The sequence below is a fragment of the Carcharodon carcharias genome, chromosome 5 (genome assembly GCF_017639515.1).
Source record: "Carcharodon carcharias isolate sCarCar2 chromosome 5, sCarCar2.pri, whole genome shotgun sequence".
Lineage (NCBI taxonomy): Eukaryota > Metazoa > Chordata > Chondrichthyes > Lamniformes > Lamnidae > Carcharodon > Carcharodon carcharias.
In genome coordinates, this window is record NC_054471.1 from 43542870 (window position 1) to 43556126 (window position 13257).

A 13257-nucleotide genomic window follows, 5' to 3' on the forward strand; every position below is an offset into this window, starting at 1 on the left:
CCTTCACTGTCGCTGGATCAAAATCCTGGAACTCCCTCCTTAACTGCACTGTGGGTGTATCAACACCACATGGGCTGCAGCGGTTCAAAAAGGCAGCTCACCACCACCTCCTCAAGGGCAACTAGAGCTGGGCAATAAATGCTGGCCTAGTCAGCACATCACATGAACAGATAGTTTTAAGAATCGTCCAGTAACAGGGTTGCTAAGTTTAGATGTCAGATTCCAATTTCTGTGGACTACAGATGATTATGCAATGTCCTCCATTCGGAAAACAGTAGGCAAAAGGAAAAGCAACATGTCAACATACTTAACACTTAAATTTGGACGTTGCCTGAAGGAGGGGTGTCTTCTCATCCACTTGTCTCTCTTTTTACCATGTTGTAACTCAACAAAAATAGCTGCTGGTAGATTTTTAGCAGTTAGCAATAGCCAGGTTAAAATAAATTCTCTTTTAGGGAAGGTGTCTGTCAACTCCACTCAGTTGCTGCTGCTTCTACTGAGATATTGGTAATTCTACTCTCAAACTGTTATTGCCAGGTACTTTATCTTGGGATTCAGAATGCTATGAAGCCATATACTTTCTCTCATGTTGAACTTCCTACTGTCACTTGAGCACTGCCAACCAAACCTGATCTATTCAGTTACTGTGCAGGCGAATGTAAGCTGGGCTATTCTAGTCTCAATTCAGATGCACTTGTCTTTTACCTGCTAACTTCTTGCCTGATCTCCTGTGACCACTCAGCGCCTCTGTCTGAGATAGCAGGTTAGCTTTCTACTTTTAGGTCTCTGCTGTTCTGAGTCAACACTAGGAAGTGCAAAAGAGCAGTGTTTTTCTCCTTTTGGCAGCAAACAAGAATTGCTTTTAAACATACCTGAGCTGTGAATGGTACCTTGTTGACTCAGCTGAAACTGTTAACTTGCTGAATAGGAAGTCACAAGGCACTTTGTGGGGGCATTTTTTTTTATTATCCATTCTTTCACTGGATGTTGTCATTGCTGGCTAGAGCAGTATTTATTGCCCATCCCTGATTGCCCTGGTAGGGGTGAGCCACCTTCTTGAGCCCTGCAATCCAAGTGGTGCAGGCGCACACACATTGCTGTTAAGGAGGGAGCTCCATGATTTTGACTCAGCAACAGTGAAGTAATTCCAAGTCAAGATGGTGTGAGATTCAGAGGGTACTCCCGAACATCTGTTGCCCTTCTCCTTCAAGGTGGTAGAGGTCACATAATCTGACAATAATGGATGCTGAACCGAAGAAGGGCTATCATAGATTTGTTCCAAAAAACTTTATAAGGAGAGGCTTAAAGGGGAAGAGGGTGATATAAGGATGGAGGTGTTTAAGGAGATGGTACTCATTCTATTGGTGCTCCAGTATTTTAGCTTATTAGTTACTAAATTAAAGCTGCAGCTAGTGAAGCATTTCAGAGTTTCCTCTCAATGACATTATTGCTTAACTATTGTGGTATTTGGTGCCTAGAAACAGCTAGATGCAGCAAATTATATATAATGGCTCCTTTTACTTGACCTACAAAAATGCATTATACTTGAGCCATACAGACCACATGGATGTTGCAGCATTAAGAATATTATCATTTCTTTCAGCATAATGGATGCTATTTAGGGTTTACTGTGATTCTAGGCCATATGTCAGCTTGGATTTAGCAGCATCTCCTCACTTAGTTACCAAATTCTGGTCCTAATTAAACTGGTTATAACCTATAATTCAATGAACTTCAGTTTGGATTAGTGATTTTTTTTTGTTTAATATACAAACTATTTTAATCTATTCAGAACCCAGGCTTCAGAAGATAAGTCAAAGAAGGGCAAGTAACTCTGATGCCTTGAGGAGAGTGCTACTGACAACTCAACTTAAGGTAACACACAAGCTGAAGGTTCATGTGCTGCAGTGCTTTAAATATGCATGACTGTGCAATTTTTTTCTCCCCTGACTTTTGAAATTGCTAAATAAATTCAACAAAAGGTTTACCCAACTTGTCCGTGCCTTGGCACACTTATGTTCCTGGTTTCTTATCAATGTTTTGGCAGACATGAGACTGGTTAAAATGTTAGCTGGTGATTGCTATAAGGAAAGATTAGTTATAAATTTTTCCAACTTGAGAATTTTGGCGAAAAACTGAGATTTCCGATGAAGAATGCAAAAATGACCAGACGTTGACGCTATGTTACAGAGAACTAAATTAAGTAATCTGGAGGCTAACCTTCAGTGTTGACCTGTAAAATTATGAGAGGTCAAGGTGCAGATATTGCTGAAAGTAGAGACATGTTGCTGAAACTTTTTGTCTTGCACACACCAGGATAATCGCAAGAATGTCAAAGGAATTTGTCCTGATAAGTGCAAGATGAAAACCTTTGGCAACTAGTCCATCTTTTCAGCAATATTCAACAACTGTACTACAAACGACTGTGTTTAACTACCTTAATTTTACATCCAAAACGGATATAAAATTTTATTTTAAAATAAATATGAATACAAATAAATTTATTATATAAATTATATTATAAATTTATATTATATAATTATATTATCAGTTTATATTATCCACATTTTTCACTCTATTTTGTTTCACATTATTAGGTCCTAGTTGTCATGTGGTGTATACCTAACTGTTAACTGAATGCTCTAGCCTCGAGCACTTGCCACTTCTCTCAGCCCTCAATCCCAGTCACCATGGAAATTGAGGAAGTTAGTAGCCTGTGGCTTAGCTTTGTGCAAAAAGGCAACATCTGCAGTTTCCCCAAGATGGGTGTTGAAGTTTTAACTGTTGGTTTATATTTTTTTCCATTAAAATGATGCACCAGGTAGTAAACGAAGAGCAATTGTCAGTCTGGGAAATTGCCTCCAATTGGAACAAAATCTTGGGTAGGAACATCCATTAATGGATGTTATTGGTGTTATTGATATGTGCACATAGACTCAATTTACTACCATCCCTTAGCAAGGTCGGAACCATCAGGGATGACCAGGGCATTCTGCTAGAGCAGGTGGTTCTTTCTGGCGCAGCATGTAATGGATTTCTCAGCACTCAAAGACCTGACAGAACTGAAGAAAGACCTCATTCCCTAATTCAAGTTGTTAATGAATAATTTGTCTGTTTTCACCAAGTAGTGTTGCCTTCATTTGTTCATTGGAGCTTCATAGTGTCACCAGTTTTTATATTTCTTTGGTGCAAAGTCAGCTTTGTATTAGATATAATTGGTAGCGCCTTATACTGTACAAAACCTGGAAAGCAAAAAAAAAAACCTCATTGTTAATACAAAAGCTACCAGTGTTAAATCTGTTCTATTTTTATTTATTCGTTTACGGGGTGTGCATTTCACTCGCTAGGCCCTCCCTAATTGCCCTTGAGAAGGTGGTGGTGACCTTCTTGAACCTATGCAGTCCATGTGGTGTGGTACACCCTCAGTTTTGTTAGGAAGAGTTCCAGTGACAGTGAAGGAATGGCGATAAAGTTCCAAATCAGGATGGTGAGTAGCTAGGAGGGGAACTCAAAAGTGGTGGTGTATCCATGCATCTGCTGCCCTTGTCCTTCTAGGTGGTAGAGGTTTAGAAGGTGCTGTTGAAGGAGTCCGGGTGAGTTTCTAAAGTGCATCTTGTAGGTGGTACACAATGCTGCCACAGCTGCATCAGTGGTGAAGGGAGCCCCACTGCCGAAACGGGGCCTGCCACCATTTTGAGTGGGCGGGCCAATTAAGGCCCTCCCAGCGGAGCGGGCTGCCTGATGGGAAATGCTATGCGCTTCCTGTGCAAGGGGGGAGGGATTCCCCCAACTGTCAAAGTGCGCTCTTTCACACATGCGCGCAAAAGAGCGCACATCCCCCTGAGGCAAAGTCCTGTCTCAGGGAGATTACTGACAATCTTAAAAAAAACTTTAAAAATAGAAAAATTAAAAAATTATTAACATGTCCCCTCATGTGACAATGTCACACGAGATGGGACATGTTAATAAGAAGCACAGAAACTTTATTAAAGTTTTTAAAAACGGACATAAACCTCATCTGGCCGGTGGATGGGGTTTCCATGTTTTTTCAGAAGCGCACCGGGGGCTCCTGCCCTGCCCACTAACCTAAGGTTGAACGGGCAGGACCTTTAATTATCTTAATTATCCTGTCAATGGCCTCAATTGGCCATTAATAGGTCAGCGGACAGACAGCTGATTTCAGTGTCTGCCCGCCTTCCTAAAGATTTAAATGGACCAGGATGACGCCGGGGGTTCCCCCCAATGTCATCCCGCGTCGGTGAGCGGGCCCCGCCCCCAACTTGCCAACGGCAAAATTCTGGCCACTGTCATTTGACGAACATTTGCTTTAAAGCAACAGGTGTACGAATATGCAGATTTTATGACTCCCAGTTCATTTCACATTGAGTAATTCAAGGCCTTGAGTGGTTCTCCTATTAGCTAGTAAATATCTAGAAACACAACTGCACTTACTGTATATCAAAAGAAAAATGTGTTTGGCACTTAAGCTATTTCACAACTGAGTGTGACCATGTTTGTACAATTTTCCAGAATCAGTTTGCTTTTCAATCTGCAAAGAAGAATGTGTCTCAGATAGAAGGACCAACTCTAAACAACTCTTACGGCTTCAAAGTCAGCCAACAAAACCTCCAAGAGGCAAAAGCTTTGCATGAGGTATTGTATTTTCTCTATGCAGGTTAAGGTCTTTTTCAAAAAAATAGAAGCAAAGCGCTGGCTTTGTTTCTAAAGGGATAGAATTGAAACGATGAAAAGTTGTGTGAAACTTGTATAGACCTTAGTCATACTGCACTTGGGGTACTGGGAACATTTCTGGCCTCCATATTATGGAAAAAATGTGGAAGCATTGGAGAAGATGCAAAAAAAGATTCACTAGAATAATACCAGAATTAAGGCTAATACCTATTAGGAAAATTGAACAGATTGGGACCCTCTTAAAGGAGATGTATTGGGGAGATGGCTGCATTGTGGTCATGTCATTGGATTAGTAATCAGGGGGCCCAGGCTAATGCTCTGGGGACATGGGCGCAAATCCCACCATGGCAGCTGGTGGAATTTAAATTCAGTTAATAAATCTGGAATATAAAGCTAGTTTCAGTGAAACTATAAAAACCCACCTAGTTCACTAATGTCCTTTAGGGTGTGACTTCAGACCCTTAACAATGTGGTTGACTCTTAACTGCCCTCTGAAATGACCTGACAAGCCACTCTGTCCAAGGGCAATTGGGGACGGGCAACAAATGCTGGCCTTGCCACTGATGCCCACATCCATGAAAGAATAAGAGAATCGGGTTTGTTGGGATAAATGTAGGGAAAGTGTTCCCACTTGCAGGGGAGAGTAAAACTAATGTAAGTATAAGATAATTTAAAAATCCAAATGTGAATTCAGGAGAAACCCTGTGGAACTCTGTACTACAAGTAGGAGTTGAGGTAACAAGCAAAGATGCATTTAAGGAAAAATTGATAAATATGAGAGAAAGAGAGGAATCGAAGGATATGTTGTTGGATATGTTATTTATCTAGATTATCTTGAGTTAAACAACCTGATTAGATAATTCTTCAACCTCTTAAACTTAAGAGTGTAAACCAAGTTATACAGCCTGTCCTCCTAACTTAACTTTTTAACCTTGGCTTTATTCTGGTTAACCTGCACTGTGCTTCCTCCAAGGCCAATATACCTTTTGAAGTTTGGCTCCCACATATGAATGCAGTACATGAGATGGGGCCTGGCCAGGGCTTTCAAAACATCACTGCTTCAGTTTTGCATTCCAAACAAATGGAGATAAGGCCAGAATTCATTTGTCGCCTTGTCTTTTGTATTGACGTATGGTCCAGTTATTTTTTGCATATGCACATTAAGATCCACTTGATCTTCCATTAACCCTGGTCCCTCACCATTAAGCAAATGCTCTTATTTGCCTTTGTCTTTCTCTAATCCAAACTGCATAAGCTCTTATTTCCTCACATTGAGCTCTATCTTCTGCAGTTTTGCCCACTCACTTAATCTGTCTATGTCCCTTTGTAACTTCCTGTTCCCATCAATGCAATTTACTGTCTTATGAAATCTTGGATATGCTACATTTAATCAGTGTGTTCTTTTTATCCTACTGTCTTCTACCTCTCAACCAATTGCCAACCCATGTCACAGAATTATGTCCAATTCCATCTCTTTTGTTGAATCTTATTCCTTCTGAAAATCCATATAGGCAACATCCATCATCAGCCCCCTATCCAGCATGCCAGTGACCTCCTCAAAAAAAATTAAACTAAATTGTCGGGCACTGCCTACACTTCACAAATCCAAGCAGATGCTCTTAGATTATCTTGTACTTGTCCAGAACAAGAGACACATGAGATGGTGATGTAGTGGTAATGTCATTAGACTAGTAACCCAGAGACCCAGCTCTGGGGACAAGGGTTCAAATTGAATTTATATTGCAATTAATAAATCTGGAATTATAAGGCTAGTCTCAATAATGGTGACCATGAAACTATCATCAATTCTCATTTAAAAAAAAAACCCAACTGCTTCACTAATAGCCTTTAGGGAAAGAAATCTGCTATCCTTACCTGGTCTGGCCTGCATGTGACTCCAGACCCACAGCAATATGGTTGACTCTTAACTGCCCTCTGAAATTGCCTAGCAAGCCACTCAGTTACAAGGGCAATTAAGGATGGGCAACAAATGCTGGCCTTACCAATGGTGCCCACATCCCTTGGAAGAATAAATTTAAAAGATGCATTGGAGACTTTGCTCCTGATGATCAATTCTAGTGACCTCTCCACAACTGATAGTCCTACAAGACCAGGAAGGTTAAAAGTTCCTTTTGTTTGGCTATACAAAGTATAGAGCACATCATCCCAAATAGGTTAAAACTTTGAATTCGCATGCCTAAGCTTACTTTCCCAATTCATGTTGAATTAGCTTAAAGAACAACTTCATTTCTACACAAAAGCAAAATATTATGGGTGCTGGGAATCTGAAATAAAAACAGCAAATGCTGGAAATATTCAGGACTGGCAGCATCTTTGGAGAGAAAAACGGAATTAACATTTCAGGTCTGCAGCTTTTCGTCACAGACCTAAAATGTTAACTCTGCTTTTGTCTCCACGTGTGCTGCCTGACATGAGTATTTCCAGCATTTTCTGCTTTCATTCAAGCTTTTTACACCCTCTGCTTGGACTGAAGTTCACTATAGTTTTATGATTAATAATTAAATGCATTGTGCATTACCTCTCTGACCTGTTTCTCTTTTCAGGTGCAGTATCTTGTACTCATGAGTATGGAATTACATGCTCGCTCCAGACGTGATTTGGAACCTGATCCTGAATTTGATCCAATCTGTGCCTTATTCTACTGTGTTACTTCTGATGCACTGCTACCAGAAACAAACAAAACTGAGGTTATTGGTGCTATAGTAATTGATAAGGGCCATACCTGCTCCAACAAAGGCACCTCTTTTTCTGGTATGAAGCAATAGGCCAAATTGTCACTTATTAATAATTGTTGATATTAATAATTGTTGGTATACATAATTACAATTTACTCTTATATCATTAGTGTGCATGAACACTGGAGAATACAGAAACTGCTTAACTAGCCACACATTGCCGTCACGTTACCACCAGAATCAATGGCCTGTTGTGTATTTGCTCTGCTAATATTTTGCATGTTGAGAGGGCAAACTACTTCTGTTCGTATTTGATTTGTGTAGACAAATGTTCATTTAGATTACTCAGTGCACTCCAATATTTACATTGACTCATATTATGCTTATGCTTATTATGCTTTACCTATTTGAAGAAGAATTGGAATTATATGGAATGAGTTAATTGCTATAATTAATTTACTACTGATTGCTTAAATTAATCCATAATTTGGTTTTCTTGACCCACTAAACAAACTCTGTGTACTAGAAAGGTCATATTACAATAACAACCTGTATTTATATAGTGCGTTTAAATGCAGAAAAATATCTAATAGCTGTAATGGCTCAGGTCGGTTTGAAAAGTATTGCACTCTCAATGTACCAGCATTCAAGTCTTGGTACAAGTGTTGACCTCAAGAAAGTATAGTTGGAAAATTTAGGATCTCTGTGGTGAGCAATTCTTGAACAAGCCAATAACTAGCCGTTATATTTACTTCTATACTTGCAAATCTTTCTAATGCACCAAATTGCTGAAGTAGTTATTCTTGGGTCACTGTTAGTTTTATAGGACATCACAGCAGTGACCAATTGTGTCCTTGCCCAACATGAATATTTTCTAACTGTGGTAACTGCATAATGACCAGGAATAGGAATCCTTTCTTTCTTTCCTCCACTTTGGACTCTGAGACCAGTTCCAATGCCCAGCTGAAAACCCGCTGATATATACTTGGATATCAAAAAATGACATCTTCATGTTTAAAAATTAGGCATTATGGATTGATGACTGACTTAGCTGATGACATAAGCTGTACGTTTATAAAGCCCATTAGATTCCCTTGTGTAAAGTTTTGCTTGCCAGTTATTTAAGGTTGTATAGTTTAAGTTGGAGCCTGCTTCTGTTTGATATTCTATATACTTTTCTTTCTAACTATGGCCATCTTGGGAAATAAGTTAGCCACCAATTTCATTTTGGTGAATAGCTGAGGCCCTGGTTTATACCAGATGAGCTGAGCTGATGTGCTGTTGTATTTTGCAGCATCAAGTGTTACTCTGAATTTACAGGGCTGGTTACATTTTGGCATGAGTAAAATGGCAGTGTTTATTCACAGTTGCAGGACTCGGGAGCAAAACCCCACTGCTCGTTAGATCTGGTGTAACAGGTCTTCAAATTTCTTATGTGAATGACGAGAAGGAGCTGTTTCAGGAACTCATTAATAACATCAGAAGGTACTATAAGCGTTATGTGCATTATAATTATTTGAAAACCGAAGTAATTTTTTTTAACCATCTCACCTCCACCACCCTTTCCCCAAAACTTTCCTAACTTAGCTCATAGTTCTCTGTGATGACGATTGTGAATATGTCACTTAGGACAAATAAATCCCTTCAGTTGAAAGGGAGCGAATTAGGGCGGTGGGAGCGTCCTGTTTTAATGCTAATGGAAATTGCTTTAGTACCAGCTGTGCTTCTCTTGTGGGCCCACCAAAGTAATGCTAGCACACTTTGGCAATTGATCTGCATTTAGCATAATGTTGCTGACTGTTAACTAATGGTATCTCTATGTTTGAGTGTTTTTAATTAATGCAAGTTCTGTGTAGAGAGGGAAAAAGCTATTATTCTTCGCTTGGGGAATGTTGTACTCTCAACAGACATGGAAACAATGGGCTATCTTCAAAGATGGTTTGGGCACATTGGAGGTACATTCCCACAAAGGAGAAAGACATGGCAACCAAAGCCAGAGCACCTTGGATGACGAACCAGATAAAGAGTAAGATGAAGCCGAAACGGGCACATGAAAGATGTTAGGCTGATAAAGACAAGTGAGAGCCAGGTTGACTGTAGAAAGTTCAGAGGGGAAGTGAAACAAGAAATGAGGCAAAAAGAGAGTTTGAGAAGAGACAGGTAACTAACATAAAGGGAATCCAAAAGTCCTCTATAAGCATGTAAGTAGTAAACGGGTAGTAAGAGGAGGGGTGGAGCTGATTAGGGACCAAAAAGGGGATTCATGCATGGAGACAGAGTAATTTGCATCTGTCTTTACCAAGGAAGAAGATATTGTCAAAGTCATAGTGAAGAAGGAGGTAACTGAGGTACAGCATGGGCTAAAAATTGATGAAGAGGAGATATTAGATAGGGAAGTAAGAGCGAAAATTGTAAAGGCATTGGCCATTCCAACCCTCCTTGGACACTGTGTGTGGGGTGGGGGTGCACCAGAGGACTAAAGAATTGTAAAACTAATAGTCACTTGGTCACTTGGACAAGGATGGATTAATCAAGGGAAGCCAGCATGGATTTATCAATTGTGCTTAACTAACTTAATGAGTTTTTTGAGGTAACAGATGGTTGATAAGGGTAATGTGGTTGACTTGTTGTATATGGACTCCAAAGGCTTTAATAGGCTTATCAGAAAAATTGAGGCCCATGAAATAAAAAGGAAGTTGGCTGAGTGACAGGAAACAGTTGTGGTGAATGGTTGCTTCAGACTGGAGGAAGGTATACAATGAATTTGCCAGGGGTTAGTATTAGGACCACTGCGAATGATGTAGACTTTAGGTATACAGAGAACAATTTCAAAATTTGCAGATGATACAAAAATTGGAAGTGTTGTAAACTGCTAGGAGGATAGTGATAGACTTTGTGGACTTAAGCTGGCAGTAAGTATGGACATTTGGCAGAGGAAACTTATTGGAGAGAAATTTGAAGTCTTGTATTTTGGTAAGAAGGATGAGGAGAAGAAATATAAACTAAGTACTTCTAAGGGGGAGTGCAGGGGGGTATATGTGCTCAAATCATTGAGGTAGTAGGGCAAGCTGAGAAAGTGGTTGAAAAAGCAAACGCGATCCTTGACTTTTTAAATAAAGGCATGGAGTAAAAGAGCAAGGAAGTTATGATGAATTGCTCACTTCTGGGCACCAAGCTTAAGGAAGGATGTGAAGGCATTGGAGAACATGCAGAAAAAGAGTCAAGAATGGTCCCAGGATCATTTGGAGAAGCTGACTTTGTTCTCTTTGGCGAAGAGAAGGTTAAAAGAAGATTTGATAGAGGTGTTCAAAATCATGAGGGGTCTAGGCAGAGTGGATTGAGAAGCTGTTGCCTTTAGCGGAGGGTTTGAGAGCCCGGGGACATAGATTTAAGGTGATTGACAGAAGAGCCTAAGGAGACATGAGGAAAAAATACTATGCAGCAAGTAGTTAGGTCTGGAATGTACTAACAGTGTGGCGGAGGTAGATTGGCTTTCAAAAGAGAATTAGATAAGCACCTGGAGACAAATGTGCAGTGGAGGAAAAGACAGGGGAGTTGTTCTTGTAGAGTGCTGGCACAGACATGGTGGGCTGAATGTCCCCTTTCTGTACCGTTATGATTCCATAAACTTCATAGGTTTTTTACTGAAATTATTGAATGGAAGCATTGGATGATCTGTTCTGAATGCACAGTAGGTACTTTTGGTTGTAAATTTTGAATTGTAAATGAGTTTTACCATTTTTGTTCTCGGCTCTCATTGGGAGTTTTAAAAGTAAACCTATTTCAAGGGGCATTTGGTATAAACCTGAGGGGCATACACTGTTGAATGGATAAAGCAAGTGTAACACCAGTGTCCATTTCACTCATGTCCAGAAAATATAACTTGCTTTGATAAAGTATCTATAACATTTAAATTGCCCCAAGGCATTTGAAAAAGTTGGAAAAAAATAAGTAATGGGATTAATGTGGAATGATTGGAAAAGGAGGTGCATAAATGGTCAGTTAAAAAACTGGAGGTAATGGGAGTTGAAATTAGGCTGGTGCAGGTTGCAATGGTAGGTAACTCCCTGAAGTGAGAGCATAAAGGAATCTAAAGACCAGGGGCAGAATTTTTACCTCATCGGGCGGACGCAGTCAATGGGCACGGGAGTAGCCACACAACAGACCGCCGCCCACGATCAGGCCCAGATGGTGATTTCACACAAGCTGGCCAATTAATGGCCAGCCAGTGTGGAACCTGCGCTGATACCTCAGCGCTGCTAGGGTTGTGTGGGGGGAAGGGGAAGGAGGGCAAGCATGGAAGTCAACACATGAGCACAGGTGCACTCTGTGAAAGCTCCCTGAAGGCACAGAGCTGCCTCAGGAAGCTGAAGACTTCTCACATTAAAAATAAAGTTTTCAAAAAAAAAATGTGACTCTAAGCAGGGACATGTTGAAAATGAGTTCTAAAAATGTTTATTTTGTTTTTAATTAACATCGGAAACCTCACCCTGCCTGTGGATGAGGTTTTCACAAAAATCCAAAGGCTGCTTGGCCTATTTGCCCACCTGCCAACCATAAATTGGATGGGCGGGGAAAAATTCTATTTAATTAATAGGCTTAACCGTCCTCTTAATTGTTGGCGGGCTTGCTGCCGACTCCCACGCATGCCCGCTGACTGAAATATCGCGCGAGTGCTTGATGATGTCGGGGTGTTCGCCTGACATCATTGCATGCTATTTCATACCCATGCACGACATGAGCCCACACGCCAAGCTTAAAATCCTGGCCCAGATTTCAGTGCAGAGCTTTACAGCCGATTAAGTACTTTTTGAAGTACAGTCACTGTTGTATTATAGGAAATGTGGCACCCCAATGTGCTCCTTTGCTAATTCTTTTTTACCAAGACCAGTTAAGGACCAGAACTCGAACAGTCTGCCACAAACTTTAATCTCCGTGCCCTCTAAGGATTCATTTAAGGAAAATCAATTGAGCTTTTCAAATTAATGTAACCATTGCCTGCACTCTTTATGCACCTCCTGTGAAAATTCCCTCATGGAAGACTATGGAGAGAGACTTTACCCAGTGCCATGCTAATTTACAAAGTCCTGCAAACAGCTATGTGATAAGGACCAGATAATCTGTTTTTGTGATGTTGATTGAGGGATCAATATTGGCCAGCACACTGGAGATAACTCCTGGGCTCCTTTTCCAAATAGTGCCATGGTATCTTTTATAAGGACTGAATAGGCAGATTGGGCCTCATTTTAATCTCTCATCCAAAAGATAGCACCTCTGACAATGCAGCACCCCCTTAGTACTGCACTGGAGTGTTGACCTTGATTTTTGTGCTGAAGCCTAGGAGAGATACTTGAATCTGGAAGCATGTGATTCAGAGGTGTGTGTTTTTTTTATTCATTCATGAGATGTGGGCATCGCTAACTAGGCCAACATTTATTACTCATCCCTAATTTCCCTTGAAGGTGGCGATGAGCTGCCTTCTTGAAGCGCTGCAGTCCATGCGGTGTAGGTACACCCACAGTTGTTAGGGAGGGGGTTCCAGGATTTTGACCCAGCAACAGTGAAGGAACGGTGATATATTTCCAAGTCAGGATGGTGAGTGATGTGATGGTGTTCCCAACTGTCTGCTGACCTTGTCCTTCTAAATGGTTATGGTCATGGCTTAGGAAGGTGCTGTCTAAGGAGCCTTGGTGAATTCCTGCAGTGCATCTTGTAGATGGTACACACTGATGCCACATGCGTCGGTGGTGAAGGGAGTGAATGTTTGTGAATGGGATGCCAATCAAGTGGTGCTGCTTTGTCCTGGATGGTGTTGAGCATCTTGAATGTTGTTGGAGCTGCACACACGCAGGCAAGTGGGGAGTATTCC

General features: G+C 40.7%; 1 protein-coding gene across 5 annotated transcripts in view; it reads left to right on the forward strand.

The window, feature by feature from the left end:
- The window catches only part of rev3l (REV3 like, DNA directed polymerase zeta catalytic subunit), a 221247-nt gene that overhangs the window by 160687 nt on the left and 47303 nt on the right, over nucleotides 1-13257 (forward strand). For all 5 annotated transcript variants that reach the window (XM_041187885.1, XM_041187886.1, XM_041187888.1 and 2 more), the window contains 4 exons: nucleotides 1793-1875; nucleotides 4531-4653; nucleotides 7257-7464; nucleotides 8756-8873. In XM_041187885.1, coding sequence (XP_041043819.1) covers nucleotides 1793-1875; nucleotides 4531-4653; nucleotides 7257-7464; nucleotides 8756-8873 — 532 coding nt within the window. The remainder of the gene's footprint in view (nucleotides 1-1792; nucleotides 1876-4530; nucleotides 4654-7256; nucleotides 7465-8755; nucleotides 8874-13257) is intronic.